General features: G+C 46.0%; 1 protein-coding gene across 7 annotated transcripts in view; it reads left to right on the top strand.

The window, feature by feature from the left end:
• Positions 1-20,817, top strand: part of GATAD2A (GATA zinc finger domain containing 2A) — a 110,405-nt gene that overhangs the window by 63,453 nt on the left and 26,135 nt on the right. For all 7 annotated transcript variants that reach the window (XM_041761800.1, XM_041761802.1, XM_041761795.1 and 4 more), the window contains one exon: positions 4,063-4,331. In XM_041761800.1, coding sequence (XP_041617734.1) covers positions 4,069-4,331 — 263 coding nt within the window. In that variant the 5' untranslated portion in view covers positions 4,063-4,068. The remainder of the gene's footprint in view (positions 1-4,062; positions 4,332-20,817) is intronic.

The raw sequence follows: 20,817 nt of genomic DNA on the forward strand, positions 1-20,817 counted from the left end.
TAGGCTCTGTGCTCAGTGTGGAGTCTGCTTGGGATTTTCCCTCTCCCTTCCCTTTTTGGGTACATGTGTGTGCACACTCTCTCTCAAACAAATAAAATAATTAAAATAGCTTTTGGTAAAGGCAGTTACAGTTTGCACTGACCCAAAGCCCTATGTCATCATTATACCTATGCTCTGATGGCACCTTTGCTCTGGGATTGGTCTGTGCTATGCCTGTGTGCCTCTAGTATGGCTGCAACCTCCTTTCTTTGGGGCAAGGAAGACCTGAAGACCTGGGCTTCGTCGTGCCACCTCTGCCCACCCAGCTCTAAGGATTTATTAGAGCAGGTTTTGCTTGACTTGGTTGTGTTTGCAGAGAGTGAGAAGAAGGGGCTGAGGCCACCTGGGTTCCAGCCCTGCTTCCTGGGTAACAAGCCTGTGCCTTGGGCAGCCTTGCAGCCTTGGGAACCTCACAATTACAGTGGGCATACTGCTGTCAGGATCTGCCTCTGCCTGCAGGTAGCAGCCAGCACAGGATCCTCCTTCAGTAAGAGGGAGCTGTTCTTTGTGGGCTGGCAATTCCTGAATGGACCTGTGGTAGAAGCTCTGTTATCTTTTCCTTCATTCTACCCTTACTGGCCGAGGATTCTGAAGCAGATCCTAATTTGCTATCACAGTAATTCAGTCTCTTCACCTGCTCTTTAGAAAGTATTCCAGTGTACCTCCTCACTGCTTTTTTTGCAGAAATTGTAGGTCATGCTTCATTCCTTGATTATGCTTCATTCCTCAAGGCTTGTTTCTCCCCTGTAGCTTTGTGGCTGATTCTGGGTTCGTGCCTACGGGTTGGTAGCCACTAGACCTAAATTGTGGGGGGACTGGTCCTTCTTGCTCAGAGGAGGGAGGAACCATTCTGAACTAGTGCCTGCCCTCCCCAGGAGCAGATGTGCCATGTGGCCTTTAACTCAGCCACTTTGCTGTGGAGTAGGCTCCACCCAAGGTGGGAAATGGAGTGCAGAGCTGGAGACACCCTCTTGCCATGTCCCTTCCAGCTATGCTGGTCCTTTCTGTGGTGGGGGAGGGATGTAGCAGCCCCCCCCCCCCCCCCCCCCAGTGCCCTGCCAGAGCCAAAGAGGCTTGGAGCTGAAGGAGCAAGGCATGTGTGTGCTGCTAGGATGACTATTGGTTCTGGGGTTGGGAGAGTTCCAGCCCCTCAGCTTCAATGTGAGCTACCCTGACACTGCGCACAGAGCATAAGCAGGCTGTGATGCGGGGACCCTGATCAGCTACCCAAACTGGGGTGCTCTGGGGGAGTTCTATGGCCCAGGGTGGTCACTGGGGCTTGAAGAAGCAGTCCTCCTGTGGGTATGAGGCTCTGCTCTGGCCCTTTGTTTTAACCCAGTGACAACGAAGTGAGGTCATTTGGGCACTACCTTGCCAGTCTGGTGACCTGGCACACAGTGACCTGATTGTTGAGGAGTGTGTGTGTCCCCAGTCTGTGTGGGCAGCTGAGAGGAAGGACTTCATGTAGGGTCTGGGTTTGGATGAGTTTCATGGATTGGAGCCGGAGCTTAGAAGGTCAGAGACTGTGCTGGCTGGCAGGGTGAGTGAGTAGATAAGGATGCCAGGCTGGAGCAGAGGCAGAGTGGGGAAGTACACAGAGTGTTTGAGTACAGGATTGGGAGGAGGGGCATCCTCCACATCCACCTCAGTCTCTCTTCTCCTCCAGTGGGTACCAGGCCAGACTAGGAGCTTCTCCTTTAGAGACAGAATTTCTTCTGACTCTAGTGGGGGTCCTCTTTGCCTCTTTCTGGTTTCGTCTCCTCTCCTCTTTGATCCTGAGAGGCTCCTCTCTGGTCCTGGGAGCAAAGCTACCGGCTGTCCAAGACAGCTACTGAAATTGTTCCTCTTGTGTAATTCCCCAAATGTTTGACGAGCTCCTGTTTTAGTCAGTCCTCAAAAGGAAGATGACCCATGCCTCCCACAGTGAGGGAGGGGTGGGGGAGAATGATTGACACTCAGGGCAGTGACTTATCTGCAGTTTCACAGAGACAGAACTGATAGACCTAGTGAGCAGACTGACACAGGGTTTGTCGTGAAGGTATATCAAAGAGGGACAGAAGCCATAGAGCTTTAGGCTAAGCGGAACATGGGGGCATCCCTTGTTTTCTCTGGGGGAGTTAGGAGACCATACCGACACAGAGAATGGGAGGAGGGGATGGGGGATGTTTAGGGGGTGACTGGGACTGAGCAATTGGTACAGACAGGGCAGGTGGCAGGTATGAGCTAGGATGCCAGGAGGGATTGGGGGCAGATGGAGGTTTTGTTGATATCTCATGCCCTTGAGCTTCAGAGTTCTCCAGCCCCACCCGCCATCAGCATGGATGGGGAGCATGCTAGGGGGGTGACATGACCACCAGGAGACTTGCTCAATTTGACCTTTTTGGACTGCCTATAGGAGCAGATATCTGGGTGCCCTGGCCAGGCCACATTGGCCTGACATGTATGTATATGGGTGACTCTGCCTTCTGAGCCAGGAGCAGCTGTCAGTTTCCTTCCTTTCACTCTTTAAGTTGACCAAAGAGGCCATTGGGGCAAAGCCCTGCACTATTGATCATTTGTGAAATTGGCTCCTTAAGAAGATTGTGAGTGTGTCCCATATATAATGATAATGGCCCTTCATTGCCCTGTGTTGCCCCAGCCTCCCAGGAGGTGGGCTCCAGGATGGGATGACTGGCACTCCCCAGGACAGGTTTCCCAGAGTATTCACTGGTGAGGAAGCTGAGGGTGCCAGGTGCCCTGCCTGTATATACAGACAGAGCCAGGAGTCCTTCAGTACAGGCACACCACAGGTATGAATTGAGATTCTCTGAGGGGCCCATGGTGTTTTTCTCCATGGGCCCTGTGTTGGTACACGTGGATGCCTACTATCCTGTGTAGAACTGGCACTTTGGAAATTCTAGAGCTTGGTAGCTAAATTCTTTTTTGTCCCTCCATGAACTCTGGCTTGGCTTTTTAGACCCTGCCTCTCTTGCAGTCTTATTTCCTGTGTCCTGCCTTGTTGGGACATCAAAGCTGGGCTCGGAGTGGCTCCTTTAAGAGCGAGCGCTTGTGTCCCAGACTCTGTTGTGGAATGCCAGCAGCCTCCCTGCAGACAGACATCACTGTGATGTCCTCCGTCCTCCGTCCTGTCTCCGTGAGGGTTAACAACACTTCAGCTTGTTGTCTGGAACCGGTTCAGACTGGTTTTCTGGAAAGTGCTTTGTCTCTCAGACTGAATCCTGGGAAGGGTCATGTGGAGCCCAGTGATGTCATGGGATCAAAAACTGACTCAGCTGTTTTTTTTTCTTCTTTTCTTTTCTTTAAATCAAGATATGTGTGTGCTGCAGGTACAGGGTGCTGGCACGGTGCTGGACCAGCTCTCACCCCACTCAAAGTTTACCTCGCTGGCAGTCAAAGGGTTAAATGTCTCTCTCTCTCTCTCTCTCTCTCTCTCTCTCTCTCTGTCTCTCTCTCTCTCTCTCTCTCTCTCTCTCCCCCACACACACACCTTTCTCGCACACACGCACACACACACACACACACCCAGAGGTGAGCAGGGTGTGAGGAGGCTGTCCCTCACTAAAAGGGAGAAGGGTCAACCTGAGTACATTGTGGGGCTGGACCCTGGGCAGTGACCATGCTCCTGGGATAGAGTGGTTTCCCTTTGCCGGATTCCAGACACCTCCAATCCTAGGCAGGTACTCAGAATCCCATAGGCAGGGAGTTCAGATCTAGAACAGTTTTCCTCTATTTGCTTTTGAGTTTGGAACATGTTTATCCTTCAGATAAACAACCACTTTCCATTATTCCTGTCCAGGTCCCCACAGGTCTCAGCTCCCCAGATGCTCAACTGATCCTGCCCAGCCTTCCCCAGGCAGTGAAGAAAGGTCCTGGGCAAACTTTATAGGTCTTGCATTTGTTCTACCTACTTCTGCCATCACCACGTGGCAAGGAAAACTCTTCAAGCTGACACTCTGAAAAGTTTCTAAGAAGGTAGCAACTTGGTTGTGCCAAGATTAAATGTCATGTTTTCTCCTCCCAAAGTTCAGAATGACTGAAGAAGCATGCCGAACACGGAGTCAGAAACGAGCGCTTGAACGAGACCCAGCGGAGGATGATGTGGAAAGCAAGAAAATAAAAATGGAGAGAGGATTGTTGTCTTCAGATTTAAACACTGACGGAGACATGAGAGTGACGCCTGAGCCAGGAGCAGGCCCAGCCCAAGGGTTGCTGAGGGGGGCAGAGGTGACGGCCATGGGCAGATGCGAAGGGCAGGCGGGTGACGGGCCCGTGGACATGCGTACCTCATACAGGTGAGCAGGAGGGACCTGGAACCAGGTCTCCTGGGTGTGAAGAGGTGGTGAAATGGGCATGAGGCTTCCTTTCAGGCCTGCAGGAACCAGCTTTTGGTGAGTTATGGTGAAGGTGGCTGTGGGTTCCAGTCCTGGCATTGCTGTGCTCTCCTGGACAGACCTCCCCACTAGGGCCTGGATGTCAGTGCAGAGGGTGTGGTTTTCATAGGAGGAGGGATAGTATTCTCCATTAGCTCCCCTGCAAGGCAGCAGGTCTTGACTAAACTCATACCTGTTGTCTGTTCAACTAGTGTTTTAGTTTGTAGGAAAACTTAGTTGTTAATTTTATTATATCTCCTTTATAGATCTGGGGTTCAGAAGGGCAGAGGTTCTACACATTTTCTGAGTCTCTGGGCTAGGCGCAGAATCTGGAGTCCAGCTCAGGGATACTTCTCACATGTGTCACCACTCCTCATATGCCTATGAAGGAAGAGTGACCTCCTCTTTCAACACATTATGAAGGAGGAGGTCACTCTGTTCAAGGCTTCTGTGGTGTGGTCTTTTGGTTTCTCCTTAGTCAATACTGACTACTTGAAGAGTAACTTTCCTGATCCTCAGCTTTGTGAGGTTCTTAAGGAAAAAATTTGAAAGAATAAAGCTCAGTATCATTCCTGTCATCTGTGCCCACCCCCTCCATTTCTTTACTCAGAAACATTCTTTTCTTGTAAGGAGAAATCTGGGCCTAGCATCTGCTGTCACTGCTCCCCTTGGAGCTCTGATGAGAGCCATTCTCTCCAGAATGTTCACACCTAAATGTCCTTTGAGCCAAATATGCCACAGTAGCTGTGTGGGTATGGGGATGGTTTCCTGGCCAGCTCTCATTAACCCCCTGGTCTTCCCCTGCAGACTCCCTTCCATGTTTGTTTGCCCAGGGTGGGGGATGAGGGTGAGGGTGGCAGGTACAGAGCCAGGGAAGTTGGGAGCACCTTCCCTTCCTATGAGTGTTAACTAACTCCACACAGGGATGACTCTACCCTGCACTCCTCATGTTAAGTTCATTTTGGAACCCAGACTTTCAGAATCTTAAGGATTTCAGAAATCATCTGGCTTGACATTTCTCAGCTTTTTAATTCTTAGCTTTTTGAGATAAATGGGGAAATCCATCCCCTTCTATTGGGGAAGCATGTTAGTTTGAGAGAGTGGGTAGTGGGGGGTACTTTGTGTTTCTGCTATCCTAAAAGACCTTTTTCTGTCTGGCTCTGCTTTTTGCTGTCCCTGTTCTAAAACCAAAGGCCTCTTTTAAAGTTTCAGAAGTAAAACTTGTAAGTCTGGGCCTCCTTTCCTTCCCTCTGACTTGGTCCTCAGTAGGGTCTTAGGTGCTGTCTCAGGTAGCTGAGGAGGAGGAAGAGCCCTTGTTTGTGAGGATCATCTGGGTTCTTCTTGTGTTCCTGGGCACCTCATGGGCATTTTCTCCTGTAATCACCTTGCTCCTCTTCAGGGCAGCCCAGTGGATTGTGAGGGAAAAGTTACCAGATCTTCCTGTTGACACAGCCTGGAGCTACATTTGGCTTCTGGGCCTCTTCCAGACTTTCCTCATTTTACATATTGACTTCCAACTTCCAACCCATGATTACTAGACAATGTAATGTTTTCTGAGGTTGATGGGGATAATATCCTTATGACACAAAAGATGCAAGGAAGCAGGGATCAGAGATTAACCCAAGCACACAGGGTAGGGGTGGACCTACAGGACTAGAGACCCCCCAGGGCACTCACAGAGTATGAAAGTATGGCTTTGGTGGCTGCCAGGCAAAGTTGGGGTCACATCATATTCCCTGGCTTATATTGAGCATATAGTCTTAATCTTTGTTTCTTCATTAGTAAAATGGGTGATCATATCTGCCTTGATTATTGGGTGACAGATGTGTACCCAGAATTGATCCTAGTGTGGGGAGGAAGTGTTGGTGACAACTGTCCTTCAGCCTTCACTCAAAATAAGATGTTCACATGTAGAGCTAGTATTTCCCTGAGTAGAATGTTCTGTTTAATTCATTTGAGAATTACAGTTGTGAGTTTTGACAAAAATCATAAGATCAGGTACCCCTCCCATCATAGGATCAAGAATTCTAAAATTGTAATCTGTTCTGAAATGAGTGGCCTCAGTTTCTATGTTAGAAACAGGCAGTCTTTGGATGCTTCTTGAGAGCATCTGGCTTGAAAACCTTCCTTTAGGAACCTCCTTGTATCACAGTATGATTGTTCCATTGGTTCCCAGGTTAGTGTGAAATCTCGCATTGGGCAGATCAAAAGGCACGGCTGTATCTAACCATAGTTTAGATTGGCTGAACTCTTTGGCTTCGGGTTCACTGAATTTTTATAGTACTAACATGCCAATTTTAGATTGTTGTGCTGAGGGGATCCCTGGGTGGCGCAGCGGTTCGGCGCCTGCCTTTGGCCCAGGGCGCGATCCTGGAGACCCGGGATCGAATCCCACATCGGGCTCCCGGTGCATGGAGCCTGCTTCTCCCTCTGCCTGTGTCTCTGCCTCTCTCTCTCTCTCTGTGACTATCATAAATAAAAAAAAATAAAAAAAAAATTTAGATTGTTGTGCTGAGAGAATTTCATTTTTGCTTTTAATGGAGAGAGAGGACACATACTGAGAAGTACAGAAGGGTGCCACTTGATATATTTTCACAAACTGAACATATCCTTTTAGCTAGAATCAAGAAACAGAACCTTGAAGCCCCTTTATGCTTGCTTATTGTCACTACCCCAAGAATAACCATTTTCTTGGCTTCCAACAGCATAGATTAGTTTTTTCTGGCTTTGTATTTTACATTTGTATTTATTTATTTTTGATAGTCACACACACAGAGAGAGAGAGAGAGAGGCAGAGACATAGGCAGAGGGAGAAGCAGGCTCCATGCACCGGGAGCCCTGTGGGATTCGATCCTGGGTCTCCAGGATCGCGCCCTGGGCCAAAGGCAGGCACCAAACCGCTGTGCCACCCAGGGATCCCTGGCTTTGTATTTTAAATAAATGGAATTTTGCCGCCTATACCCTTGGCTTGCTTTCATTCACCATAGTGTTTGTGAGATTTACTCATGTTGTTGAGTTTAGCAGTATTTAATTCATTTTCATTGCTGTATAGTATTCTGTGTCTCGAATTTGGTTGTTTCAAAAGTACCTCATTTTCTTTCACGCTTTTTTTTTTTTTTTTTTTTTTTTAAGATTTCTTTATTTGAATGAGAGAGAGAGTGTGTGACTGAAAGCATGAGCAGCGGGGAGGGTCAGAAGGAGAGGGAGAAGCAAACTCTCAGCTGAGTGGGGAGCCCAACTCAGGACTCTGTCCCAGGACCCTGAGATCATGACTTGGGCTGAAGGCAGACACTTAACCTACTGAGCCACCCAGGTGCCCCTTATGCTGTCTTCTCTTATGACTCAAATTAGGCTTGTTGAAAGGGAGTTTCTGGTGGCTTCCAGGAGAGAGAATTTTCTTTAAAGAAGTGGCTGGTAAATTGAAATCAGCAAGATAAAACCTTTTTTTTTTTTTTTTTTTTTTTTTACTATATTGGGGTGATATGTAGCACATATAGGCAGACAAAGGGGTAAAATCCATTCTTTCCCTCTATACAGTTCCCCTATCTCTGGCAATTTTTCTGATTTAGGTTCCCAATTTGTGTATATTTATTTTCAAAATAAATCAAAGCTGGAGGGTAATTTCCAGCAATGATTGAATGAGGAGAGATATTCAGATTCCCCCACCACCACCACAACTATAAAACAGGACAGAAATTGGCCAAAAAATGTCAATCATTTCAGCATTGTGGAAATTGACCAGTCATACAACAATCTGAGAAGTGTTTGTGTTTTAGGAACTGCTGAACTTTGTAAAAATAGTGAGAATCAGTGGCATTTAGCCTGCGGCAACTTCCACACCCTCTCCCAGTTCTACTGGTAGGGAATTGTTCTGCCTGGCAGGTACAGGCTGTGAAGGCCAACCCCTTCTCTGGAGAAGTGAAAAGGGACTCATTTATTTTAAGAGAGCTCTGGGCGCAGCAGCCCTGCGCCTGTGACCTTGTTGGTTGAAGTGACAGTCTTAGAGATGGGCAAATGGGGAAGGACAGTGGCTCTATTAGTTAGCATAAGGTTGCAGTCATGGTTGGGGCAAGGCAAAAACTTATTTGAAAACATAATGATCAAAAACATATGTGAGGAGAAACTCATCCCAAGAAGCTCAACACAAACCTCAGGTAGCATAAATACAAAGTGATCTTACCTAGACACATCATAGTCAAGTTGTTACGAGCCAAAGAAAAAGAAAATCAGAAGTAGCGAGAGAAAAAGGACTTATCACATACAGGAGAGCAGTAATACGATTAATAGCCAGTATTTCACCCAAGACCATGGAAACCAAAAGAAGTTGAATTACATTCAGAGTACTCAAAGAAAACTACCAACCTGGAATTCTGTGTCCAACAAAACTCCTTCAGAAATGTAGGCAAAAAAGACATTTTCAGATACAAATCAAGAAACCCTGTCACTGGCAGACCTGTCAGTTCTTCAGGCTGAAAGAAAATGACATATTGGTAACTTGGGTTCCCAGGAAGAAATAACACTGGAAATGGTAAATATGTGGACTGATATAGAAGACTTTATTCTCATTTCTTCTTAAAACACATAACAGGGATACCTGGGTGGCTCAGTGGTTGAGTGTCTGCCTTTGGCCCAGGGCGTGATCCTGGAGTCCCAGGATCGAGTCCCACGTTAGGCTCCCTGCATGGAGCCTGCTTCTCCCTCTGCCTGTCTCTGCCTGTCTCTCTCTCTCTCTCTCTCTCTCTCTCATGAATAAATAAACAAAAAAATCTTTAAAAAAAAGAAAAAAAAAACCAGCATGGTGTAAAGGGTTAACTATAGCACTGGTTATAAAAATAACCATTTCAGCTTTCTGGAAATTGACCACAGGCATACAAAAATCTGTTGTATTTCTAATGGTTACAGATACAACATGTCAGACAATGATAGTACAAAACAGAAGGAATGAGGGGGATCCCTGGGTGGCTCAGCGGTTTGGCGCCTGCCTTCGGCCCAGGACATGGTCCTGAAGTTTCCGGATCAAGTCCCACATTGGGCTCCGTGCATGGAGCCTGCTTCTCCCTCTGCCTGTGTCTCTGCCTCTCTCTCTCTCTGTGTCTCTCATGAGTGAATAAATAAAATCTTAAAAAAAAAAAAGGAATGAAATGGAGCTCCATTATGGTAAAATTTTTACATTTTTCTAGAATCAAGTTAATTTGAAGTAGAGTGTGGTAAATTAACAAGATGATTATTGTAATCTCTAGAATAACTATTAAGAAAAATAACTTTAAAATAAAATCAGAAGAATTTGGTACACTAAGAAATGTTTAACATAAAACTGTCAATGAGGAACAGAGGAACAAAAAAGAAGTGTGTGTAGAATGCAACTAGCAAAATGTAAATCCAATCATATCAATTATTGTGTTAAATATGAGTGGTCTAAACACCCCAATTATAAAGACAGAGATTAGGACGCCTGGTGGCTCAGTTGGTTAAGTATCTGCCTTCGGCTCAGGCCGTAATCTGGGGTCTTGGGATCAAGTCCCATATCAGGATCCCCGCTCAGTGGGGATCCTGCTTCTCCCTCTTACCTCTTCCCCTCCCCCTGCTTGTGCTCTCTTACTCTCTAATAAATAAGTAAAATCTATAAAAAAAAAAAAAAAAAAACAGATCCAGCTTAATTATATTGTCTCTAAAAGACACTCCTTAGATTTAAGGACGCTTAGCATCTTTGGTATAATGATAGGAAAAACTATACCATAAGTAACTATAGGAAAGTTAGCGTGTATCCATGTCAGATAAAATAGACTTTAAGACCCCCCCAAAAAAATTAACTAGAGCCAAAGAGGGACATTTTATTATAAAATATCAGGGAGACATAACAGTCATAAATGTATACGCACCTAACAACAGAACCCAAAATACCTGAGGCATAGACTGATAGAATTGATTGTAGAAATAGATAAGTTATCAGTTATAGTTAGAGAATTCAGTATTCCACTCTTAATAATTTATAGAACAACTAAACAGAAAATTGGTAACGTTCTAGAAGACTTGAAGAGGATTAGCAACCCATTTGGCCTAACAGGAATCTATAGAACACCTGGTAACTACAGAAAACAGAATATGTCTTTATACATGCTCATGGAACATTCTCCAGGGTAGACCAAATGCTGGGCCATAAAGCAAGTCTCAAAGATGGTTGTTTAAAATAATAACAAGTATTGATGAGGATGTAGAGAAGGTGGAACCCTCCTACTTTGCTGGTGGGAATGTAAAATGGGGTAACAGTTTGACAGTTTCTTAAAAAAGTTACACATGAACTTACAACATGACCCAGCATTCTATACAAGGAATATAACTCAAGAGAAATAAAAATATGTGTCCACACAAAGATACGTGGGTATTCATAGCATCATAATTCATAATAACCAAAAAATGGAAATAATCCAGATAACCAGGCAAGGATAAATAAAATATGCTATATCCATGTATTGGATATTACTATTCAGAAATTAAAAAAAAAAAATGATGGGGCACCTGGGTGGCTTGGGTTGATCCTGGGGTCCTGGGATCGAGTCCCATATCAGGATTCCCGCATGGAGCCTGCTTCTCCCTCTGCCTATGTCTCTGCCTTGCTCTGTGTCTTCCATGTATAAATTTAAAAAAAAAAAAAAAAAAAAATTTTTTTTTTTTTTTTAAATGAACTATTGATACATGCTGCAGCATGGATAAACCTCAGATTCACCATGCTGGTGGGGAAACAACAGACCCAGAGACTGCATGTTGTATAATTTCATCTACAGGGAATGTCCAAAATAGACTTTTAATATAGAGACAATGATCAGTGGTTGCCTGAGGGCTGGGGCGGGGGCAGGTGGGACCGGTGATTAGCATCTCATGGGTACAAGGGAACTTTTGGCGGTGCAGTGGTAGATGTATTCTAAAATTGGATTGTGGTAATGGTTGCAAACTCTAAAGTTATTAAAAATCATTGAATTGTACTACAGTGAATTTTAGTGTTTGTAAATTATACCTCAATATGGACATTTAAAAAATAAATGAGGTTAAAATAGTTTAGGTTCTCTTCTGACATCCATAAATGTGCTCACAGAAAAACAAAAATCCATGGAGGTGGAAGTTGAGCCAGCTGGTCTTGTGAGACCAACCCAAAGGTCATAGATACATGCCTGCCTTAACCTACCAGGTAAAACAAATTAGGACTCTTAGAAGAGGCTAGAGCTGGGGCAGACAGAGGAAGTTATGTTGGGTTCTCTGTTTTGTTTTTGTGATAAGTAGATTCTACTCCTGTATTTTCCCATTGAGAATCTCTGTTACAAATTGTTGATCTTTAGAAATAATCTGGGCTACGCACAAGTAAGAACAACCCTCCCTTTGGGTGGAAGAACATTTAACTAAAGAAAACATGAATCTCTTCTTTAGAGGTTTTGTACCTGTAAGGTGAGGACTGGATGTCTTGTCACTCTGGGCCTTTGTGGTATGGGGGCTCCATGAACAGCCACTCCAGTGCTTTACTGAAAATGTGTTTGTGTATGCCTTTTTCTGAGATTTAGCTCTCCCTGGGTTGTTAGCATGCCAGGACCAGGCTGACTCTCTGACCTGCACTGTGGTGATCTCTGGAGATAGAAATGATAGGACAAGATCTGATCACAGCCACTTTCTGGTGTACTGTAATATGAACAATGTGCAGAAGTCTTCAGGAAAAAGACTAGAAGTTAAGCTAACTAGAAGTTAAGGGGCATGACTCAGCTGGGGGTGGAAGTCCAAGGGCGCCAAAGTAGATCATCTCTACTTCCTCATTTTACCTGGGAGGAAACGTGACTGAGGCTGTGACTGAGGCTCCCTGGGGCCCACGGGTGGAGCAGTGGCAGACCAGTAGGCCAGCTTCCACCTCTCAGTTGCTTGCTACATGGGCCTCAGTGGCTATAGATGTCCTGATGACTTCTGGTCCTGGGTTCTGTTGGGGTGTGCGACCTTTGGGTAGCTGCCTGTTTTCCCCCTCTCTCCCCATCCCTCTTTGCATCATGCATCTCATTTGCTACAGGATAGGGTTTCACTCTTACCAAGGGCCTACCCTGTGGGTAAAAGGGGCTCCTATCTGCCATCAAGGGGCCCACAGCCTACTGAGGGTGGGCAGTAGCATCTGAGCCCTTAGAGCCATTCCTGACTTTAGTTTTTCTGGCTTTCTGCCTCTGTAGTCAAGCACTTGCGAACTTAGACTGAAAATGCATTAAAAGCGCCCTCTGTTTATTACCTGTCCTGCAAAGCAGGGTCCTTTTGTTAAACCTGATGTTCTTGATGATAGAATCACTATCCCATTTTTAGAGACTTTGGCATTTACCAAGGGAGCTGTGGGGGTGACACAGCTATAAACTTTTGTGCCCAGGGACGTTACTACTCATCATTTGGTATTAAAACAGGGCTTAGGGGTGCCTTGGTGGTTCATGGTTGAGCGTCTGCCTTTGGCTCAGTGCATGATCCCGGGTCCGGGGATCGAGTCCTGCATCTGGTGCCCTGCGAGGAGCCTGCTCCTCCCTATGTCTATGTCTGTGTCTATGTCTGTGTCTCTCTCTGTCTCTCTCTCTACCTCTCATGAATGAATAAATAAAATATTAAAAAAAAAAAAAAAAAAGAACAAGGCTTAGTTGTCCTGCAGTGGAGTGGAGTCTTGTATATGGGCACATCATCCACACTCATGTCAACGCCTGAGTTATTTTCCAAAGCAAAAATGAACCTGAAAGTAACATAATGGTGCAGCCACCTGTTTGTAATGTGGAATTGTATGGATAGCCTTGTTCTGTTCTATGTAGAATGGAGCCTGCAGGTAAAGGTGTGCATCCCTTAACTTATCCAAGATGACTCCCTAGGTCATAAGTAGAATTCTTGTGGTTTGGTGATGCTTTTTACAAGCAGCCTCTTGTGAGAGGAAGAATAAATACTGGGGTTGCCTGCCCTGTGAGGAGGTAAAGCCCAGTGAGCCTCTCCTGGTGTGTGTTTCACCTGTGTAGTCCAAAGCCTTATCAGGATATAGAACCTAGTCATCATCATAAAGAAGAGCCGTTTATACATTTCCTGTCCTTCTTGACTGGGTGTACTCTCTCACCTTAGACTAATCTTGCCTCTTTTCAGAGGTGAATTCTAGAAATGGAATCATGCATGTGCTCAGTGGGTTCTGGCTTTTCCCATGTGCTTTGGGATTCATCCCTATTGTATGTACCAACATTTTCTGAATGTCTTCTGTGTGGTTCTGCATAGTGTATCCACTTACCTGTCCATAGGCACCAGGCAATCTGCAGTTTGAATCTGGTGTGAGTGCAGCTACTGTGACCATTCTTACAGGTCTTTGCATGGGCATCAATCCTCATTTATCTTGTTAAATACTTAAGGGTTGAATTGTTGGGTCATAGAATACGTGCATGTTGAATTGTTTTAAAGAAATTGCCAGACCTTCCCCCCAGAATGTCTGGACTGTCTGACTCACAAGTGTGGGGGTTCAGCTGCTTAATTCTCAATTTGGTATCGTCATTCTTTACAGATTTAGCTACGAAGAGGTCTGGGTCCAGGTTCTGACCTGGTTGTGTGCCTGTCACCTTTTTCCTGTGGTGATAGAAGGGTGATTGTTGCTGCCCTGGCTGCCTTTGTGGGGATGGAAAAAGGGTCCTCTCTCCAGCCATGTAGTGACCTGAGCCCCCACTTATCACAGCCTGGCCAGCTGTCTGCTGGAATATGTGTGTGTGTGTGTTTTTTAAGACTTTATTTATTTATTTATTCATGAGAGACATAAACAGAGAGGCAGAGACACAGCCCGAAGTAGAAGCGGGCTCCTCACAGGGAGCCCAGCACTGGACACAGGGAGCCCAGCTCGGACTCGATCCTGCAAAGGCAGACACTTAACTGCTGAGCCACTTAGGCATCCCTGGAATGTGTGGGGTTTTTTTGTTTTTTTGTTTTGTTTTGTTTTGTTTTGGAATGTGTGTTCTTGAGTGAGTTGGGTGAATGTGACACAGCTGTGGGGGGTATGATGGCTTAGGTTCTTGGACAGCCTAGGTAGGTGTGGTTGTGACCCTCACCCTGGCCCTCTGACAGTCTTCCTCATGGGGAAGGAAGATTCACACTCACACCCTCATGTATGAGAGCTTTGGAAGTGCTTCAGCCAGATGCTTCTTTTCCTTCTGTGTGACTACCGTTACCCTGAGTCTGGGGACTCTTCCACTCTTGGGGAAGGCTCTCTGGGGCCCAGCCCCTCCCTAGCACCTGTTGTGGCCTGGCTGCTGCCTTTCACTTGCTAATTCATTGTCTTTATTGCTGGGTGACTTTTAGGAGAGGCTGGGCAGTCTTGGGCTGCAGCTCCATCAGCTCCAACTAGAAGTCTCCATAGCGTGCTTGCTTTTCTTTCTTTCTTTTCTTTTCTTCTCTTTCTTTCTTTGGTTCTATTTATTTATTCATGAGAGACACACACACGGAGAGAGGCAGAGACACAGGCAGAGGGAGAAGCAGGCTCCATGCAGAGAGCCCAACGTGGGACTCCATCCCAGGTCTCCAAGATCACACTCTGGGCTGAAGACTTGAAACCGCTGAGCCACCCGGGCCGCCCACCTGCTTGCTTTTCTTAGATGTCTAGCACACAGGAGCTGAGAGGTTATGTTCCTTTGGAAATTTGTTCCTGGTTCTGTGCTTCCTTCCCTTCCTTAGCTGTGGCCTCTCGTGTCATTTTCTGCCTTATTGCTTCCATGTAGGCTCTTCATCCCAATTCTGCTTTTTGCCCATCTACCTTTATTCTGGACCATATCTTATCCCAGGTTTGAAATTAATGAAATTTGAGGGGTTCACCTGTACTTCTAAAAATCACTTGATAATGCTAGGCTATCAAAGTGACAGACTCTAGGTGTCCTGTTTCTAACCCAGAGAGACCCAGCTCACTCACATGGGGCCTAGTGTAGGCCAGTCTGATGACAGGTGAGAAGCCACCTGCCCATTGCTTTTATAACACCTTCCTCTGGTTGTGAAGGTGCTATCTGTCCCCTTCTCACTGGGTAGTACCTGCCTTTTTGTGGATGTGGTAACCCTGACAGGAACCAGAAGGCCACTGTACAGTCAGGTAAGTACCTGTAAACACTCCTCCTTGAGCAGTCACGAACTTTGCACACATGTGAATTAGACAGATTTGTAGATTAAGCAGATCATTTTCTTTCTTTTTTTTTTTTTTAAGATTTATTCATTCATTCATTCATTCATTCATTCATTCATTCGAGACACAAAGAGGCAGAGACACAGGCAGAGGGAGAAGCAGGCTTCATGCAGGAAGCCCGATGTGGGACTCAATCCCAGGTCTCCAGGATCACGCCCTGGGCGGAAGGCGGCACTAAACTGCTGAGCCACCCAGGCTGCCCAGCAGATAATTTTCTTACTTTGAAATTATTTGGTTTAAATCTGTAGTTGAAGTTTCTGATATCTCTTCAGTACATATTCCTGCTAGTGCTTTGTCACATGAAGATAGGCTCCTCATCCTGTAACTGGTGCCTTGGCTGCTGTAGCAGGTCATTTAAATGTTTTACCTCTGCAGTATGTGATGGCATGTGATGGCTCTGACCAGTCTTCTGCTGTGCCAGCTAAAACTGCTTTCATATGCTTTGCTTTATATCTTGCAGCCAGTTCTCTGCTGTATTGAGAACAGTTTGTACCAGAACGATAACAAACCTGGAAGGTTTGGGGTGGCAAGCACACTGGCTGAGGGATCCCATCTTATCCCTCATGGCCACCTAGCCTGGTAAAAGAGTGGGATAAAGGGGGCCATGTGTGGAGAACAGATAGAAACAGGAGTGAATGCCTTACCCGTTCCCCCCCACCCCAAGGGCCTGTGTGACTCCAGGTGGGGCAAGCAGGAGTCACACCTTGAGAAGACATTCCTCAGCAGAAAGTACCCTGGAGAAAAAGGAGAGCTGGCCTGATGGCAAGAGATTTCCGAGGTGGTTTTTTTTTCCTGTCAAAGAGATGAGCACATGAATTATAATATGTAACCCTGAGGGGAGTAACAGGTGGTAGAAAAAGAAAATGGGTGTCCAGCAGCCTGATTCCACTCATATCCCCATGTAACCTGGGACCATTTACTCCACCGTGGTGAATTTCATTGTCTCCTCTGAAGTGAAGCTGTCGTTCCTAGGCCTCAGAAGCTCCCAGTGTGGTCTAGTAAGCTTTGTCACAGTGCTGATAGAAAGAACCTTTGGGACTTCCAAGAAAGGGAGAAGAGGGTAGGTGAATGGCTGCAGACCCCTGCAGCAAGCAGATGGTGGCAGCAGGATCAGTTGCCTTCATAGACATTGAGTTCCTTGTGGCCAAAGCAGCCTAGGTGTTGGTGAGAAGGGCCTGCGGGGGGCGGGGGGTGTGTGTGTGAGAGAGGAGATGTAGACTGTTTTATGGGTGGAGATGGGAGACATACCAGATGTTACTAATCCCCTTCCTTGGGTCCTAAGCCATAAGACTGCTTATTTTTAGAGTTTGAATCTTAAAATAGTTGTGATGTAAAATAACCACTTTGAAAAGCTTTGTTCTAGTCTTAGTACAACTGAGACCTGGTGACATGCAGAGTTCCTCAATGCAGGGCCTTAATAGCTTTCAAAAGCACTTTAACACAACCATACTCTAAAGAGAATAACCAGTGCAAGCACAGAGCATTACCATTCTTCAAGAGGACTTGAAGTGTCCATGGGCAGTGTGGGAAAGAGTGATCTGGTTAACATTTTAGGAAGCTCACAGCCCAAAAATTGGGATGCTCAGGGGCTCATTGGGTTTGGTGAGAAGGCCTGAGTAGGGTTATGTTGTCAGGTGGGAAGGGCAGGCCTTGAGGCACTCTCTGGAGAGGAGAGAGTTGATGCTTTGGGCCTGGGTGGAGCCCAGAAGCTTGTGGGACACCTGAATGTGAGGGTGGAGGTGGACATGTTGGGAGGAGGGAGAGGTATCTTTTTTTTTTTTTAAGATTTTGTTTGTTTGTTTGTGACACACGCACAGAGAGGCAGAAACACAGGCAGAGAGAGAAGCAGGCTCCATGCAGGGAGCCTGTGGGACTCAATCCCGGGTCTCCAGGATCACACCCCAGGTTGAAGGCAAGCACTAAACCGCTGAGCCACCAGGGCTGCCCGGGAGAGGTATCTTTGCCTGGAGAATAGAGGTATGGAGGGAATGGGATGTGAGATGGACAGGATAGTGTCCTGGCATTGGGAGCCTGGGGCACCAAACTGACCTCTGAGGGAGGTCTATGCTTGGCCTCCCCCATCTGCAAATGCAGACTGTCTAGGCTGCTCTGGGTGGTGCCATATTCTCTGAATTGGGTAACTCCAGAGCCTGTTCAGTTGGCCTTTTTTAAGGCCACAAGAACAGGGTTACCAAATTTTGTTGGCTTATAATTAAATAGATTTTTTAGGGAAGTTATGGGGCATCTGTGGGGTGAGCCCTAGGAAATTTTTAATATGTCTCACTTTTTTTTTTTTAAGATTTTATTATTTATAAGAGACACAGTGAGAGAGGCAGTAACAGGCTGAGGGAGAAGCAGGCCCCCCTGTGGGGAAACCTGATGGTGGGAGTCGATCTCGGTACTCCGGGATCACACCCTGAGCCAAAGGCAGATGCTCAACCACTGAGCCACCCAGGGGTCCCTGGACGTCTCACTTTACAAAACATAACTTTGGCAGCAAGAGAAAGACATATGGGCCATGATTTGTCAGGAGGTCTCCACTTGGGAGCTTTTGTTCAGACTAGTACTTGCCGCAGGAAATCCCTTTGCTGAAGGCATTGTGCAACCCCCTTTCCATCTTAGTTACGTGAAAATATGTTGTCCATTTGCTGTGTTACAAATTTAAAAATATTTATTAATTTTGTCCTGGATTTAGTCATCACATCTCCTTAGACAGCTCTGTGCTGAGAGTTTCTCGGACTTTGTTTTTGATGACCTCAACTGTTTTGAGGAGAACTGGTCAGGTGTGTTGTGGGAGATCTTTTAGTTATGATTTGTCTGATGTTTTTTCATGGTTGGCCTGGGGCGATGGGCTTAGGGAGGACCACAGATGTGAAGTACCCTTCTTAGCATACCATATCCACAGCATATGCCATCAACTTGACTTTTCACTGGGATGTTGACTTTAGTCACTTGGTTGAGGTAGCATCTATCAGATGTCTCCACTTTAAAGTTACTCTATTCCCCCTTTCTATGCTGGACTCCTTGGAAGGAAATCACTAGATGCAGCCCACCCCCGGGGGGTGGAGAGTCATATATATACACTTGCTCCTTGGGAACAAAGCAGCTACACAGATTATTTGGGATTCTTCTGCTTGGGTGATTTGTGTCTTCACCCCCTGAATGATCATTTATTCATATTTGAGTTTGTAATGCCATTTAACATTAGAAAATAGTAGTTTACTGGGGATCCCTGGGTGGCTCAGCAGTTTGGCGCCTGCCTTTGGTCCAGGGCGTGATCTTGGAGTCCCGGGATCAAGTCCCACGTCGGGCTCCCGGCATGGAGCCTGCTTCTCTCTCCTCCTGTGCCTGTGCCTCTCTCTTTCTCTCTCAACATCTATCATGAATAAATAAATAAATCTTTAAAAAAAAAAAAAAAAAACAGAAAATAGTAGTTTACAGAGTTAGAGACCTTTGAAATACTGACACATTACATTATTCAGTATCACAAAATCAGATTAGATAATGTCTGATCTCTTGGACTCATGGCTACAAACACAGATTTTTCCAAAGTTTTATATTTTGTTTGTTGAAAGCTTGGACTTTATCGTCGGCAGCAAGTACTGCTGATTGTTTCCGAAGAAATGGGCTTTGCTTTAACCATTCTGGGGAAAATGTCTGCCAAACACCCAGTTTGAATAACCACAATGTGTCTGTCAGTCCTTCCTTCAAGTGTTGTGAACGTTCACACACATGCTTTTCTTGTGAACGTTCACACACATGCTTTTCTTCTGGATGGCTGTCCTGCTTTGGTAAGCAAGAGAAGTGTTTTATCTTGTTGCAGAATATTAAAAAGATGTGTACTCAGGGGTTGAAGTTTAATAAAGTCAGTAGTTGTACTTCATCCCAGGCTTTTCCTACAGCATAGTGTCACTGAGTACTGGCATTTGGCACTACTGTCCTAACTTGGTGAAAAAGACAGCTGTTGTCTCAGTGTTACGACAACGACCTGGAAGAGCTGGGTGCAATGCAGAGGAGCTTAGGTGGGTTGGAGATGGTCTTTCTAGCATGGACAGACCAAGATGTCCATCAGGGTTGTGTGGTCCTATCTCAGGCAGCAGTGGTTAATGGCCTAGCCAGTCAGACAGCAGGAAGAAGAGAAGCCTTCATCATGAGACCTTGTCCCCAGGGACCTCTGACTGCAAAGCAGGTAGCCAGAGGAGTCAAATTCAGAGCTAAATTATAGCTGCAAAGGTGATGGGGACTGTTCTGATTGGGCACATCATGTTCAGCGAGGAAGGGAGAAAGGGCTGGGGCTGTCATTTGTCAACTAGGTGCATGTTTTATGCTTTTTACATTTTACAACATCTCCTGGAGATCAATGAAATCCCATTCTGCAGATGAAGTAACTGAGGCTCATTGGGGTTTGGTGACTGGATAAAGTCCTCAGAACCACAGAGATATGACTAGTGTCCCATGGTCCTGCTGGACTCAGAGCAGCTGGAACAGGTCTGTTGGGGGTGGGGGGCACCTGAGCTGTTGCTGGGAGGACAAGGGTAGGGGGAAGATCCAGCAGTTTGAAACAGATTTTTAGAAGGGGGCAGTAGATCCCTGGGTGGCGCAGTGGTTTAGCGCCTGCCTTTGGCCCAGGGCGCGATCCTGGAGACCCGGGATCGAATCCCACATCAGGCTCCCGGTGCATGGAGCCTGCTTCTCCCTCTGCCTGTGTCTCTGCCTCTCTCTCTCTCTCACTGTGTGCCTATCATAAATAAATAAAAAAATTAAAAAAAAAAAATTAAAAAAAAAAAAAAAGAAGGGGGCAGTAAATTTTCAGGCAAAGTAAGCACTCTCCATTTATCACAGAAGTTTGAAGTTGCTGCAAGCTGCAAAGCAGTGTTTGTTCCTGGTGTGTACTTTTCATCTACACATCGGTGACTTTTCTCTTGCTGTGAGTTGGTGAGGGAGCTGGTATCTTGGGAGAAGTGTATTTGGGTTCATGTGATGTAGTGAATTGCTCCATGCTGCAGAGTACTCCTGTGTTCTTTTTGTGTTCCTCACTGGAGGAACGTTGGTCTGGCATGTGGGTATGGTGACCGGACAAAGGAGGGATCACTAGTATTGTGGCATTTGGGGTCCCATGCTCCTTTTTCTCTTGTTCTCCCAAGCCTCAGGCCCTTTAGGAGTCAGGATTCCAGAGTGCCAAAACCCCACCCAGCTTTCTTGGGTAGGTGGTAGTCCATATGT

Source organism: Vulpes lagopus, chromosome 7 (genome assembly GCF_018345385.1).
Source record: "Vulpes lagopus strain Blue_001 chromosome 7, ASM1834538v1, whole genome shotgun sequence".
Classification (NCBI taxonomy): domain Eukaryota; kingdom Metazoa; phylum Chordata; class Mammalia; order Carnivora; family Canidae; genus Vulpes; species Vulpes lagopus.